The sequence below is a fragment of the Gymnodraco acuticeps genome, unplaced genomic scaffold, assembly GCF_902827175.1.
Source record: "Gymnodraco acuticeps unplaced genomic scaffold, fGymAcu1.1, whole genome shotgun sequence".
Taxonomy (NCBI): Eukaryota; Metazoa; Chordata; class Actinopteri; order Perciformes; family Bathydraconidae; genus Gymnodraco; species Gymnodraco acuticeps.
The window spans coordinates 5,170,880-5,186,567 of NW_022989768.1; the positions used below are offsets into that span (position 1 = coordinate 5,170,880).

General features: G+C 41.2%; 1 protein-coding gene across 1 annotated transcript in view; it reads left to right on the forward strand.

Annotated features, from left to right (window-relative positions):
- The first annotated feature begins 283 nt into the window (after positions 1–283).
- igdcc3 (immunoglobulin superfamily, DCC subclass, member 3) overlaps positions 284–15,688 on the forward strand; it is a 62,357-nt gene continuing 46,952 nt past the window's right edge. Inside the window, exons 1-2 of the mRNA XM_034218154.1 lie at positions 284–475; positions 6,588–6,893. Coding sequence (XP_034074045.1) covers positions 409–475; positions 6,588–6,893 — 373 coding nt within the window. The 5' untranslated portion in view covers positions 284–408. The remainder of the gene's footprint in view (positions 476–6,587; positions 6,894–15,688) is intronic.

Genomic DNA, 15,688 nt, shown 5'->3' on the forward strand with positions numbered 1-15,688 from the left:
TGTGTGTGTGTGTGTGTGTGTGTGTGTGTGTGTGTGTGTGTGTGTGTGTGTGTGTGTGTGTGTGTGTGTGTGTGTGTGTGTGTGTGTGTGTGTGTGTGTGTGTGTGTGTGAGAGAGATGGGTAGAGAAACAGAGAAAGAGAGAGAGAGAGAGCCAGTCTTTGGGATACAGCAGAGTGAGGAGGAGAGAGAGAGAGAGAGAGAGCGGGATGCTGACAGATTCCTGATAGATGGCTAAAATGGCGAAAGCGTGTGTTCGACCCCAGCGAGCCACCAAACAGTATAGCAGTGTAGGTCGGAACATGTAGTGCTTGAAGCTGGATATCTCTGTGTTTTTTTTTTTTACCCCCGTCTATTCATCTCACGTTGTCTTCTGCAAGTGCTGGAATATTTTTTATTTAAGTGCTTAAATGGCATCCACAAGGCGCCGCCGCCTTGTTCCGTGCTTTTTGGGAATACTTCTAAATGCTTTAGTTGGTAAGTTGCATTATCTTATTATACCGGTAGAGAGTTTAGTGGTGCAGAGTGGCTTTGCGGAGGTTAACCACTGTTAGTGAGCTTCTCTCCGGAGCCTGGTCCATGCTGCAGGCAGCGGTAGTGTGCTGCTGACCAGTAACCCTGAACTTGGCCCCTTTCCGACCCATTAGCATTTTGGCTGTAAATGCCAATGTGGAGACTGGTCCTGGAGCCATGTGCACTGCGGAATTTGTACCTGCAGGTTACTGAGTGACACGCTGATAATGTTTTTAAAGTTAAATTCCGTGTGCATTCTGCAGAACTTCACACGTTTTCGCAAGCTGATGGTATTGTTTCGCCATGTGACTACTTCTTGTGGGCAATATATTCAAATCTACATCGATAATGAGCATAACAATAACATAAGTATAGCCACGTGCAATGTAGTCAACATGTTTCCGTTGTGTTTCCATGTATATTTTTTGTGGAACATGATTAGAATAATGTTCAAGTGAAACTTGAAGCAGTGAGAAAGTCACATTTTTCCAGTAAAATATCAGTGAATTATGCAGAAAAATGCTTAGTTTTCTACTGTAGTTGTCCTCATGACTGCCCTTTCTATCAGGCGTCCCATAGCAGAGCTGCAGAAGGAGAGCCCCTTACCCAATGTTATTGTTAATCACATGGTCTCAATATTTGAAAGTCAGCACCTAGGGAGGGATGAGGGCTTAAATACTACTAAACGTATTTAAACCAGATAATAAGGGGTTGTACTTTTGTATTTTGCTTATAGGCTTTTGAAATGCAATGACAATTACCTCCATCTCCTAAAAGTGATTTTTTTTAAAAATCCTACTACTTAACTCTTCCATCTACATTTGGAAGGTGGCACACTTTCAAAAGTTTATGGAGTTTCTTTTTTGGGACTTGCAAAGTAGATGGAGTTTTTGACTGTAGAGCCGATTGCACACCAACCCCGTGGCAGAGTGAAATGACAGTGGTTATTGCTCTGTGGATAGATTAAAAGACTGGTTATTGCCTGCTGGGAGGAATATTTGTACAGATTAAATGTCAAGACTGTCCCTCTTCTTCTTTTCAAATTTTCTTTTTTACACAGTTTTCTCTCTATGTGATGCCCCGTAATTCAAAGGCAGGAGAGAGCATTGAGTTTTTGCAAAGCATACCACACAAAGAGACCCTCAAAGGCCCTGACTGGAATCAAAGGCTAGTACACAGTGGTTCATAACATGTTCAGTCTGGGTCTGGGAACAAAAACTTCAGAAACACAGACTCTGTGATGGATGTATTTCCAATCTAGCAATCACATTAAATAAATGAAGCTCTTTTTAAGTCTGCCTCTGAGATTGGATCCAGTTAAGATAAAGGCACATTTTATGAGATTTTAAGAAGAGATGATAAGAAGCAATAAGAAGAAAAACTGCACTATATCTAATGGCCTGAACAACTCTGAGGCAGTAGATATTCAAAAGATTTTATGATATGAAAATGATGGTTTATCAAAAAGGCATGAGTTTGCTTTGAAAGAATGGAGTGACTGCATTAGCTTTGTCTTTCAAGCTTCAGTCAATATGACCGTATCAATGTTAAATTATAGCATGAAAGAGAAAATACTGAGAGCTTTCATTTCACTTCATAACTGTTTATGTTCCTACCCTATCTACTGTCTGCTGTATAAACCAATTTCATTCAAAGCTACCAGAATGTAGTATATTACTGTTCTAGAAAGAGAGTTCAGGTGAATACTTCTGTGAGAAAAAAGAGTGTACAGTACCCTGAGAGGTGATTTTGCAACAGCTGCCCTACATCTTCTATCATGCCAACACATGGACTATTTCTCAGAATTGTTTTGCTGCACCAGTGTAACCTATATTACTGTCATTTCTCTGTGATCGTCACTGAGCTGCTGTTATTATAACAAGTGAATGGCTGACTACTTGGAACTACAAGCTTATGAGTGTTAATGAAGCTAAAAAAAAGGATATTAATAAATAATGTATCAAGTATAAGCCTATACAAAGGAATACAAGTATTAATGCTTCATGCATTGTATTTTCTCTGCGAGTAGAATGAATATTGCTTTTTAGGCGGACACTGCTTCATAATGAAATCAAGATACTATATGTAGTATTGTATACTTGTGACCTGTATTGTTTTATTAATATACAGATATACTTGATCCTAATGCAAATATATGACTTTTGCTGTGCATGCCAAAGGACACCTTTTAAGTCATGCTTATAGGTTTGTAAGTGTATTCCTGTTTAATACTCACCACTCATGTGGAATATAGGTGACGCACATCATTTTCTTCAAAGTGGAAATGCTGCCTCAGCTTACCATCTACATTTCAGTGAAATTAATGGAGGATAAACTCACAATCATTGTCTAGTTTGCAAAACATTATTCCCCATCTTAAATACACCTAACATAATGGAGTCAGTCATAGCACATTACCCTGGATATTTAGAAATATGAGAGAGCTGCAACAGATGGATGCTTAGTTAGGTATTCTTAATATATAACTATACGATAATGTTGTGATATGTAGCATTATTACAAAACTAATACTGAATCTAAATCAATTCCAAAACGTATAGGGGAATCATATGATATTGCTGACAGTAAGCAGCCTGTGGTGTGTGTTGAGCTCACTGAGCTCTACCAGTGGTTTGTCTGCTAAGTACATCTCTCTGTCAGTGGCTGGTGTGAGACCCTAACTTTACTGTTGCAGCAGCAGTAAACCTTTGTGCCAGCCAGCCACACTTATCTGTCAATAGTAAGCCAGTGCATGAGCCACACTTAGCCAACACTTGTCTCTGGTCTCAACCGGTAATCCGACATGCTAGTGTCTCTTTCCTCTGCATTAGGATGTGTGTGTGTGTGTGTCCCTCCCCTTATCTAACCATGAAAATCCACGTATGTATGGATTCATGTCCGTGAACATGTGTTCCTTTGGAAAGCCGGTGTTCTTGCCACCAGATTCCACAGCTGTGCTCTCCTCTCTGCACCCCCTCTGGATGCTCAGCATTCACAGATGACTTTAACATAAACCATACAAAGCGCTTCATCCCCTGTTTCTTGAGTCCTCTTATGCATTCTGACTCTCAATATGTCAGATGATTCAAAACGTTTTTCACTTACCTTTGTCACATTGTTGTTTGTAACCTTCTACCCACCTGGAGCTCAGCAATGTATTAGCCAGTCACTCAGGCAGCATGCTTTATTTATTAGGAAAGCCGGAGCACAACAACTCTTACCTTGTTCTAGCTAATGGAAGAAACTGATTAATTGAAGTAACAAGGAAGAATAAACAACATCATTAAAGCTTTTTAATCAAATCACTGCCATTGCTACACCTCGACACTGGACTGTTATCATCCAGTTAGTTGCTGAGAGTGAAAACATTGAGTAATGTATTTCTTAGGGCTACTCTCTGCTAGTCTACTAACTATGATTTATTTCTTTGATCAGTCATGCCTTTTTCATACTGAATGATTTAAAGAAACTTATGAGCACATCTCTGGTAATCACAAGATGTAAAGTGGTGTTTTTGCACAATTCTTCGTGACAGATCTGTCCATGAAATCAAGTAAATGATGAGTCCTCAAATAAGTGTCCCCTAAGAAATTCTCAAGTTTAGCACAACCCTATTTTACAGCTTAGGAAGATAAAAGCCTCCAGTATATTTCAGTTGATCTGATGTTCATGTTTTTTTCCTCCTCAAATGTGTCCAGAAGCATAATTTGGCACAGTATATAATGCTTACTTTATTTGAGAGCTATCCATATTTTGATCAAAACATGAAGTGTGACTGACTGGATGTGTGGCTGCAGAATCTTTTTTCTTTGCTGGCTGCTTTCCCGTGTGGAAACATAGGATCTTTGTTCGACCAAAGGAGATGGAGCACTGTGGCCAGCATCATTTTTTGGAGAGCTACAGCCTAGGCAGGGGGATCACTGCCTGCCAGCTAAGGGTTAAATATTTCTCCACCACCACCCCCTTGTTGTTCCCATGGCCATTTACGTTCCGTGCTTGTTGAGTGAAAAAAAAGGAGGTGGGGTCACATAAAAAAAAAGGATACAGAGTAAAAGAGAGGAAGAGGAAATATTTCTTTGCATTATACTCCATATGGGATCTTCATGGAGAAGTGTGTCAATGAATGTTTGCACCTAAGGGGAAGTATTTCTCGGCTGGAATTTGAGGGATGAAGCCGGAGGTTCTCTGTTTTGACCCTTGTGCTTTGCCCCCCCTCCACTGCCCTCCCCTGGCCCCCTCCCACCAGATTCCAGGGCCTGGGGCAGAGACTGGTAGTGCTTAGTCCATCAGCAGCTGAAACATGATACCGAGAGAGCCCCGCTAAGCTCCTCTTCTATAGTACCGAGTCAGGTCAGGCTGTTTACATCCTTTATTTATTGTTCTCCCACTCCCCCCTCTTTGCCCTCAGAAACCGAAAATTAAAAAAATTGATCTCTTCATGTCATTATGACGTGGAACGCAAAGCCACAAATAGATTTAGTACTGTTAACATATCATATTGTGTTGAGTAAAAATAACAAAAATAAAAAGAACAGGTATAGCGGTGACAAAGTCCTTGCTGGCACGCATAAAGACATACGTGTGTGTGTGTGTGTGTGTGTGTGTGTGTGTGTGTGTGTGTGTGTGTGTGTGTGTGTGTGTGTGTGTGTGTGTGTGTGTGTGTGTGTGTGTGTGTGTGTGTGTGTGTGTGTGTGTGTGTGTGTGTGTGTGTGTGTGTGTGTGTGTGTGCGTGCGTGCGTGCGTGTCATTGTGGGTATTGTACAGTAATACACATGCTCATATGGTGCATTCGATCCTATGAATTCCCTTGTGACTGTAGCCTGGAGGTATATTTGCCAAGGCTTCTAATTAATTAGCTGTGTAACTAAGGTAACTTCGTTACTGTGGACTGACGGCTTCGGGCCTTGTAATATTGCACGTGTGGGTTTGCACTTTATGAAACAACTTCCCTTTTGCTCAGAAATGTCACTCAGCACTTTAGTGAACAGTTTGCACTTTATTAGCGTGATTGCACAGTACAGTTTGGAATTGCATATTTGCACATTTTTACATAATTTATACTAATTATTGAGGTAGTGTTTATTAAATGATTACACCGTATTAATTGGAATGTCGTCTGGCAGATGCTGGTTGGGTCCTCGGCTCCACCTGCAAGATAGGGGGGGTTAGCGAGAGCGCCGAAAGTGTTTATGCTGGTGTAAGAATGACAGCGGTTGAGATTAATCAGGGTGCGAATAATATGGTTGAGCGTGTATATGTCATGACGTTAAGTTGCATTAATTCCCGTCTTGTCTGTTACTGGTGATTGTGGTCACCTGGTGCCCTGCGTTGTCTCCTCCCCCCTCACCTGTGTCTTGTTAGTTTGATTAGTCTGTGTGTATTTAGGTTCTGTTTGCTTGTTAGTGTGGGTGTGAGATCCTGGTGGCTAGTGACTGTGTTCAGGGGAGACAGTCATATTGAGGCTGTGTGTCATGTCCCACAGTGATGAATAAATGCCCACACCGGGTTATATTGGAACTCTCTCTCTCTGCCTCCTTGCTTGGTCGGGCCGCTCAATTGTCAGCGTCACAAGCTGTAAGGCCTTTTGTGATGCCATTAGTTATATGACATGAGACACATTCTTGTTTATATTGTGAGAGTTCATGTGAAATGTTACTTAGCAACTACCAGTTACAGTACCTCATGACCCTGGGTAGTGGTTAGTAGGTATGGAAAAGGAATGAATGGATGGGTAAACGCATCTTCAGTGTTGTGGTTCATGGTCGACATGTTAATCATTAAATCTTAAGGCATCGTCAACTTATTAGCTTTTTCTGGAACTTCCATGGAGTTTAACCATGACCACTGGGCAAACCTAGGAAAACTATAAGTTGAAAAATACATTGAGTTGAAATTGTATTGTTGAAATACTTTACAAGATTAGGACTGAACCTTCAGGTGCAACTATACAGTTTGTTTGTTTGTTTGTTTGTTTGTAGCCTTTATTTAACCAGGTGAAAGCCCCTTGAGATCAAAAGATCTCTTTTTCAAGGGTGACCTGAAACAGTAATGTGTGTGTGTGTGTGTGTCTCTTCAGGTGTGATGTGCGATGCAGAACTGTCCTTCAGACTGGAGCCCAGGGACATCATCGCGGTACAGGAGCAGCCCCTCATGCTGCACTGCCAGGTCGACGGCATCCCCCCAATAACAATACAGTGGAGGCACTACGGCCTGCTTTTAACTCAGGATCAGCATCACACCACATTCATCAACGGCTCACTACTGATCGCTCACTTCCAGAAGACCAAATCTGATATGTCGTCGGACGAGGGCGACTACGAGTGTGTGGCCGAGAATTATTTTGGGCTGGTGGTGAGCCGCAAGGCCCGTATTCAGGCAGCCAGTAAGTCTCCTCTTCTTTCTTATAGTGGTGCACAGTTATTTTGTTTTATTATTATTATTATTATATGTTTTTTTGTTGCCAAGAATTAGATCAGTAGAGATTAATCTTGTCCAATGTTATTAATGTTTGTTCAATATGCAGTTTGCTTAATGAGAATCAGAATTGCTATTTTTACAGTTTTACAGCAAAAGTGGCATAGCAGGTAAAAAAAGGCATTCAATAATAAGATAACTTATTAAATATAGATAAGAAAAACACACATTAGTAATAGAATAAAAAGAAAAGAGACGAATAAGTACACAGTCATGGCTAAAAACGAGTAGCAGCAGTTCAAAAAATATATATTACGCTGTTAGCTTAGCATTAAGAATGAAAACGGGGGAAAAGCTATCCCAGCTCTGTTAAAAAATGACTAAAACCACCTAGGGTTTCCACTGTCACGCTTACAGAAGTCACTTTACTTTTAAACCTCAATGTACAGTTTTGAAACTTAATTTTTTTAAACAGATTAAACAAATTAGGTATTTTCATTCTGTCTTTTATTATCTTTAAATCTGACCGTATTACCTTAAAAGTAGCAAATTGAGATACCACCTCAATGTTCTGTCTGGGCCTATTGCTCATCTACAGTGCTGATGGGAAATTCAAGCTTGTGAGTTTAGCATTAACAAGCCCTCACGCTGAGAGTCTCCAAGCTGCTTTGTAGGAGTGCAATAAGCTCGAAGCTACACAGCTGCCCTCTCACTGGTGGAGGCATCGAGATCAATCTTCCCCAGTTTGACCACAAATCTCTTATATGAAGCCACTCTAGTTCAAATGAAATTGTCAGCGCTGTTGCCATGGTTCATTTACTATGTTTTAATCATATCACAGTCGATCTGACTCTCTGCGCTCCTTTCTTCTATTCTCTCTCGAACACACACAGTGCATTTCTCAACTTACTTAAAATCAAAAGCGTCTCTGATGTGCACATTCCTCTGAGGACACGCTGAGATGTTGCCGCAGCTCTTCTAGAGATACTGTACTGTTGCACTCTGCATTGAGTTAAGACTTTTTGAAAGGCTCTGTTATATATACACTGTAAAACAGAGATGGACAAAGGCTCACAGAAGCCTGTTGATTCCCGAGCCATGTGTAGACAGCACACTGCTGTGCTGTTGTGGCCAATACAGCTTTTCCACTCAGCAGGATAGGGGGGTTAGCAGGGATGCTTTCGCTGGACGAAGGGAAAAGTCACTTCAGCTCAGTGGCTGTCGCTGTCAAACACATGCAACCTTTTAAGGCCTCCGTTGAAGGCTTTTCTTCTCAAAGGTCAGATTGTAGCGGCTTTTTTCATCACATTTACTTTGTTTGGCATCAGGAATAATCTTCAGTATAAACCCCCTCATTTTTATTTCAAACAATTCATTTGACATATTTGTAAATAGCATGTTCATCACCTGAAAAGCATGCAGATAAACATACAAATAATCTGATGATTTGTATTCAGCAGTGTATTATTTATGGCATCAAGATCTGGTAGCAATTGTTCAATAAACCATTTTGAGTGAGAAAGAGTTTGATTTCCAGATAAATCAACATGTGCTTTGAGATGCAATTTTAAGTGGGTGATCACTCAGAAATGGTTCTGTGTTTGTAAATAATTTAGCAAGTATACTCTAAGTTGGCTTATTAATGTGTCTCTCCAATAATGTGAAGATAGACGAATACTCCAGTGAGAATAGTGTAGTTAAAGCCTTGATAAAAGTGACAATCTATATCAATGAAAGAGTTGTGATGCAGTGGACCATGCAACACTATCTCTCATTAATCTGTTAAATTAGCATCAGCCTTGTTACGGTGTTGCAATGTAATGTCAAATTATGCTTCACAGATCTTTGATTGAAATATCAAGAAAACTCCTGCATTTTTAACTGAAGTATTCATACTGTATATGAGCATTAAAAATGAAGGATTGTGGAAATGTAGTCTTCCATCACTCATCAGCTTCTGAAAAGCTGTGGATTGAATACTGATTTCATCTTGGTGAATGAACCTGACTTGGATCACACCTTGGACTTGGTGGATCACGTTCAAATGAATTCAGGGTAGAAATATTCTGTTTTGACGGGGCTTTACTCCCCCTGCAGATCTTTTTAGCGCTTCCTTTCGTCTTGTATTGATTGAGAAGGCACTGAAGGATTACTGAACCTCACATCCTGACCTCTGACCCCTGAACTTTGGTGTTGCATGGAGCAGTCTTTGAAGGCGAGGTGCGGAATGAGTAGAGGCTCTGCTATGATTACAGTCTGTCCCTCCTTAATGGAGTCCCACTCCTATCAAGGCAGTAAGAAGCCATCACTAGAAATAATCCTCCGAGACCCTTCAAAAGGACTCGCGAGATAAGAACTTCTGACTGTAAATTGTCCCCATGTTACCAATCATTACTCACTAATGCCTTCTGTATTTTAAGTTATTGCCCCAAAACCGTAATGTTAGTATATAACTGTGGATTTTAACTGGTTTTCAGTTGGTTTTGCAGTGTATGAAAATGCTCTAATTATTTTAGAATTCATACTAACGAGGCTTTCATTGCACCATTAGTTTTGGTAGTTTACTCCCCACCTAGGGGCTGTTCATAAGCAGGCATAACGGCTTTTTTACCTGCAGTCATTCAGTTCAGGCGTCTTTGGAAAGCTCAATAGAGGATTTTTGTACTGTACATTCAGAATAATGATAATCATTCATCGCCCAGCTTCATTCCACTGCTCTGCCTCCAGGTACCTGCAGGCTCTTGTTTAGTATAGTGTTCCCCTGTTGTTAAAGCCTCAATTTATCAGACATTTATGTTTTAGGTCTTTAATATAAGGTCTTAAAAGAGTTTAATGTTAGAGGTGAAGTATATTCTAAAGGGATTTGGATAATAACTGGTCTATTTCATACTATAGGTGCCCACCAGAGACATAAATAATTTAGTATAAAGAGTGTTCATTTATTTTATGAAGAGAAATGGCCCAAAACAAGTAAAAGCTCTCCTAACAAAGATCACTAACTAGTGTTTGTTTTCTTTTTCTGTGTGTTTGTTAATGTTGATGCTTTCTTTTGTGTTTTTGAGGTAATTTGCTGTGTTATAGTCCCTCTTACAACAGAGCTCTGACTTGTACCACTGTGATGCAAAGGGTGGTGTGATTACTGCCGCCTCTTTATAGCCCTCCCAGTGGATAACGCTTCCATCTTACTCTCCACACAACCTCCCTCCATAAATTTCACTTTTTATTTGCTTGACAACCATTTGTGTGAGCTCACGGTCGGGGGCTGTTAGGACTGACTCCCCGTTGCCCCTTTAATTCGGCGGCCGGTCAGGGAAACTCTTTTTTTCCCTCCTAAATGTTATCTCTTTGATGGTCCGGTCCTCTCTCTCTTTCCTCAGTTTCTCTAGGACCTCCTCATTAGCTCACGTTCAGGAAGCTTTTCATCATTTGGTTGAATGACAAGCTTGGTACAGTGGGCCTGGCCACGGCTCCCGCCCCTCCCCCACAGCACATCCGCGTCACCAGGCAACACACCACAAAAGCCCCCCTGTTACAAAATAGCTTTTAGGATCAATTGAAATGACTTGCTTTTGTCTGTTTGTCTGGAATTAATTGTAAAGAGTTGAAGCTTTGTTAAACTTTTTTTTTTTAAATTCCCCATTCCCATTAATTTGTAGAGACTGCAATTGACCTCAGGGACCATTTGGAAAGCTTTGCAAACACAATATGAAGTGTGCTGAGATACAAAGGCAAAGTCAGTGCAAACATGAAGAAAGTAAAAAGCATAAATAGTTAAATATGCAATCAATGCAAGTACAATGGGTATTATAAGTGTTAATTATTTTTATTTACTTCTTCAGACAGAGCCTTTGGCTGCTAGAGGATAATTCCACCTTGTTTAATTCTGAAATGGTCATGGTGAATTTAACTGCGGTTAATAATGGTAGACTCAGAATGAGACTTTAATAAAAAAGAGAAGATGAACCCAGAGGGCTGTAAAGGATGAAATAGGAGAAGACGCAGGATGCCTGTAAAAGTGTCTCAGTTCATGCCCATGCCACTGTGAATTTAGGTCCTTTCAGGGGTGTAAATGTAAATAGCTGTGATGGTGACTGGCCAGAGTCTATTACAAAGTACACGTGTAGCTATGGCAGAAGATGAGAAGTTGCAGCATGCAACATTTAAAATCTTCTTGGATGAGTTGCCACTAGCAGCTCCTCAGACTCAGACACCAGTTCGTGAGTGCTTTATGTGAAGCTCCTGTTTATGTGGGAGTATTTGCAAGTTTGCATCATTTGTGTTTGGAGGGTAGAAGGTGGCTTTCCATCACCTTCCAAGCTTACTGTCCCCTCCCCTTCCATGGCCTCCTGCCTGGGTGAATGCTATAGCGCTATCCCTACATCTCCTTGCAGCTCCCTTTGTCTGCCAAACCCCGCCCTCGACCCCCTCCGCATGCTCTTCTCTGCTCGCTTGCCACGAAGCAAGTAATCTCTCTATCATATAGATTAGCTGACTAAATGCCATATATGCCTATTTTGACATTTGAACATTAAACCTGTTGAATCGGGGGGGAAATCAAGATTTGCTCATGCATGCTACTGCCTTTCAATTACATTGTAGCAGTAATACCTTCATTTATCATATTTGTTGAGGAAAAATCATATGGTATTGCTATTTTGTGCCAAAAAGCATATATAGATTAGTCATTGTTCTTACCATTTGCCGGTAGTGCACCTCTCATTGATATTCCTGTCTTGAGAACATCAGATGGCAGTAGGAGTGCATTAGGACATGGCCTATGCCTGCCCTGTTCCTCCCTTCAGGCAGGTGTGAGGACTGATGTTAAACCTGAGTGTTCCCTCCCGCTGTGTGGTCAGCACCCCTCCATATGTCTGCCACAGTGTCAAAAGGATTGAGGAAGAAAAAGCTTTTTTTTGTTATTTTTTCTGTACTGATTAGGCAGGCTGATGGGGTGAGAGCTCTGGCCTCTGCTGTGTAGAATCACTTGAAACAGATTTATTATTGTACACCTGCGGTCTAAAAACTCAGATCTGATTATGCAAGCTCTTTTTGAGTTGATTTAGAATTGGTGGCAATGAATAAGATATTTTATTTCCTGTTTTAGAATAGTGATCAACTCTTCAGAAGTGGTTACAAAGTGGGTCCTTTTCCAATGCTCTGCATGGTTGTAATATGATGTAGGTGTGTATATGTGTCTATTCTCCCATGCCTATAAAGATGTTGTTTGTCCACTCTGGGTTGTTATTTTACAGAAAACATTTGAAACCCTATTGTCAATTATATCTTCAAATGAAGCAGTGCAAAATCACCAAGAGACCCCATACTCTTCATGCCTTGTGTGGGGACAATTAATGAGGGGGGGGAAATTGTTTGATTTCCAAACCAATTCAGAACGTTTTTTTCAAGTTATTATGAATCAAATCTTGAACCACTTTTTACATGTTGTTGTTTTTGTTTTTTTGTTGCTTATTTTGCATATATAGAAATAAAAAGGCCAGGCATCTAGAGCTGTAACAGTTAGTTCATCGATATAAAAATACCCCCTATTTTGTATCTATTAATTGTTGAAGTGACTATTTTTATGCAAATATTTCATAAAAGGCTCACCTTGAACTTGAACCTAGGATGGACATTTCTTACTATTTCCTTATATAGACTAAATGATTGATCGATTAATCTAATAAATTAGGCAGATTCATTGATATTGAAAATAAACCTTATTTTCAGTCCTACATGCAACCTGCTTTGTAGTATTACATTTATTTAATCACCTCTGTATCCAAGTGTCAGGAATGAACAACTGATACAACAAAATCATGAGCTCAATTGTTGCTATTGTGCTTAAATATTGACTGTGCTGACAGGACTCTCCCTGCAGAGCACAGACATGCATGGAGAGCTATAACAATCTTCTGTTAGTGCAGAGCTGCCTTGTAATATAAGGGATGAGCTGCTGTGTGAAGCTGACCGGGCACCCATATACACTAAACATATCCTCCTGTGTAAACAACATCACTTGGCAAATAAAGACACTAAACCGGAGAAGGGATACTGTGGTGAGTGGGGAAACGTTTAGCTGGGAGATGGGAATATTGAACTGCTCAAAATAGCATTTTGCTCATTCCTCCAGGCGCACCGTCTTCATGTTGAACATGGCTTTAATCCTACTTGTGTCTTTCTTAGGGTGATGTAGTGTTTGTATAGCGCTTTAGAAAAGACAAAGAGATTTGTGCTTTTTATACAAGAATAACTCAGAGGCACACAATACACACAATAGGCTATAGGACTACAGGTGCAATAGGCTATATGTTACATAGACAGACACACATAGAATCACAGCCTTCAACATACTTTCATTGTGGAAAGGAAAGGAAAGATATTTAAGTGTAAACCAACTACCAATTATTTCTAAGATATATCAAACCCACAAAAACTAAATAAAGAAAACAGGAAAGAAAGTAGAGACGGCAACATAATGAGCAACAGATTCAAAAGATCTTTGAATGCTAAAGCAAACCTTGACCAGCAGCTGCTCTCATCAGCTGTGTACACTGTAGCTGATCATCCAGATAATGCCCATTCAGATTATGCCTTTTTTATCGAATTGTAACAGAAGGCAATGTTGACTTAAAAAAAAAAGATTCCCTCAATGCTAACAAGCTAAGAAGTCAACATAGTAATCCCAATGAGTGGAACATGTGTTTTTTTGACAGTGTGATGAATTGAACAAACACATCTTGTATTTACCTGTTTGCTACACAAAGTTCAGCTTCAACTATAATCAAGTGTTCGATGGACTTCAAGTTCAATGTTGGGATTGTTGTTTAAAGATTGTGTAGCGTCTGTGATGTGTTGATCTAACCGTATCTGTGCTCGTCAAAATGATGTGTCTGTGTGGGTCTCCGGATGTCTCGGGACCACCCTAGCTTTTTTCAAACCAACAAAGGAAAAGGGGGTACCTTGAATTCCTTCTGCCTTTTTTTCAGGCTCATGGGAGGAATTCCTCAGTAATAGAGGTGAAAGGTGACAGAGAGAGCAGAGGCCGGGCTGAAGGTTGGACAGGTCGGTCCAGAGTCTGGCTTTCCCATCTGCACGTAGCAATTGTGCATTGACTCGTTTAAAGAGTTAGATTTTTTTGACTGTTACAAGCACGTGTATATGATTAATCCGGTGGTTTGATGCCTGCATGTGTGTATTGTCGTCACCTTAACCCATTGCAGTAGTGTGTTCTCTCGGGTCCTCCTCATTAAAACGTTTTTAGTTTGGTCCACACATAATGAAGATCGTATTTAAGGATTGTTCAGATTAAGGATATGGTGTAGGAAAAGGTTAGGCAACAGGTAATCACTTTCATCAACAAAGGGTATGTTGGTGTTCCTATGATCCCAGGCTTCACTAGGGGCTTGGCTAGCTCTCGCTACTGCCCCGTCACCGCGCTTCACTACACTTAACGGCGCCTTTATGGCCAGATTGGGCAGTTAAAAGCCTTTACAGGGTCTGCACCATCCACCAATAAAAAAAACTCAAAAACTCCCTCTTCCTGTCTTCTCCTTTGGCAGACATTTAGTTTAACATGTGTGAAAAACAGTCATAACAACAGAGAAAGATGGGAGGTGTGAGAAGAAGAGATAATAGTAAAGGGTTATATTTTGACGTTATCGCCCTTTCAGTTGTTCACACACACACACACACACACACACACACACACACACACACACACACACACACACACACACACACACACACACACACACACACACACACACACACACACACACACACACACACACACACACACATAGGGGCCCAGAGTCCAGTTTCCCACTTTGTTTAAGCAGGGATCAGGAAATCTTTCTGCGTTGGCCAATAAGCAGAAGAGTCTGAGACAAAGGCCGGTCAGTGATGGGCAGGCAGCAGCTCTCCTTTGGGCCTCAGCCACCTCTCCCCTCTCCAGCCCGTGTTTGTGTGTGTTGGGGTACCTCTCGGAGCAGAGCAGCACCTATTGTTAGTTGTGAAATGCAGGGCAGTGGAGTGGCTGGGAACAGGCAGAGGCTGTGGAGATGTGCAGCCTCTGGTGGCTCTGCTTTGTGACGGTGGCCTGAGCATTTGTTCTCCTGACCGACTCAGCTAGCTGTGGATGAGGCCCCCTTTAGTCACTGCTGACTCTGGGTGGGTGTGTTTCCCCTTGCACCCCCCCATCCTCCTTCTTCTCCCTCTGTTTCACCATTGACTCATAAATAGAGGGGTCAGAGGTCATGAGGGGCTGGACGACGAGAGGGGGGTTTATCTGGGAAACGGTGACCTTTTTGTGTGCACTAGGGCAGAATACCCCACCCCTTTTTTTATTCTCCACCCATTACGCCTCCCCTCCTCCAACGCTCAGCCTCCTGCTCATTCCCCAGTGGGGACCCATCCCCCTGTCTGCTGGCCCTGGGGCAATGGCATTGACCTTGGCTTTGGCAGTGAAACAAGGTGGCCCAAACCTGCCGCAGCATAACAAGCCTAACCCTGCCTTCCCAAACAAGCAACGCAGCACCCTGTAAGAACGAGAGCATAATAAGCACATTTTCCCTCACTCAGAAAGGACATTTATTTGTCTCTGTCATGCGTTTTCTTTTTAACCACCAAGTCTTACTAGTCAGTCGCTGTGAATAAAAGTCAGTTGTATACAACAATGGAGTTCTTAACATCTATTGCTGTTGTTACTTTCATGTCGATGTTGGACTCGGCTTGAGGAAATGAGTGTGATTATTTTAATTGTTT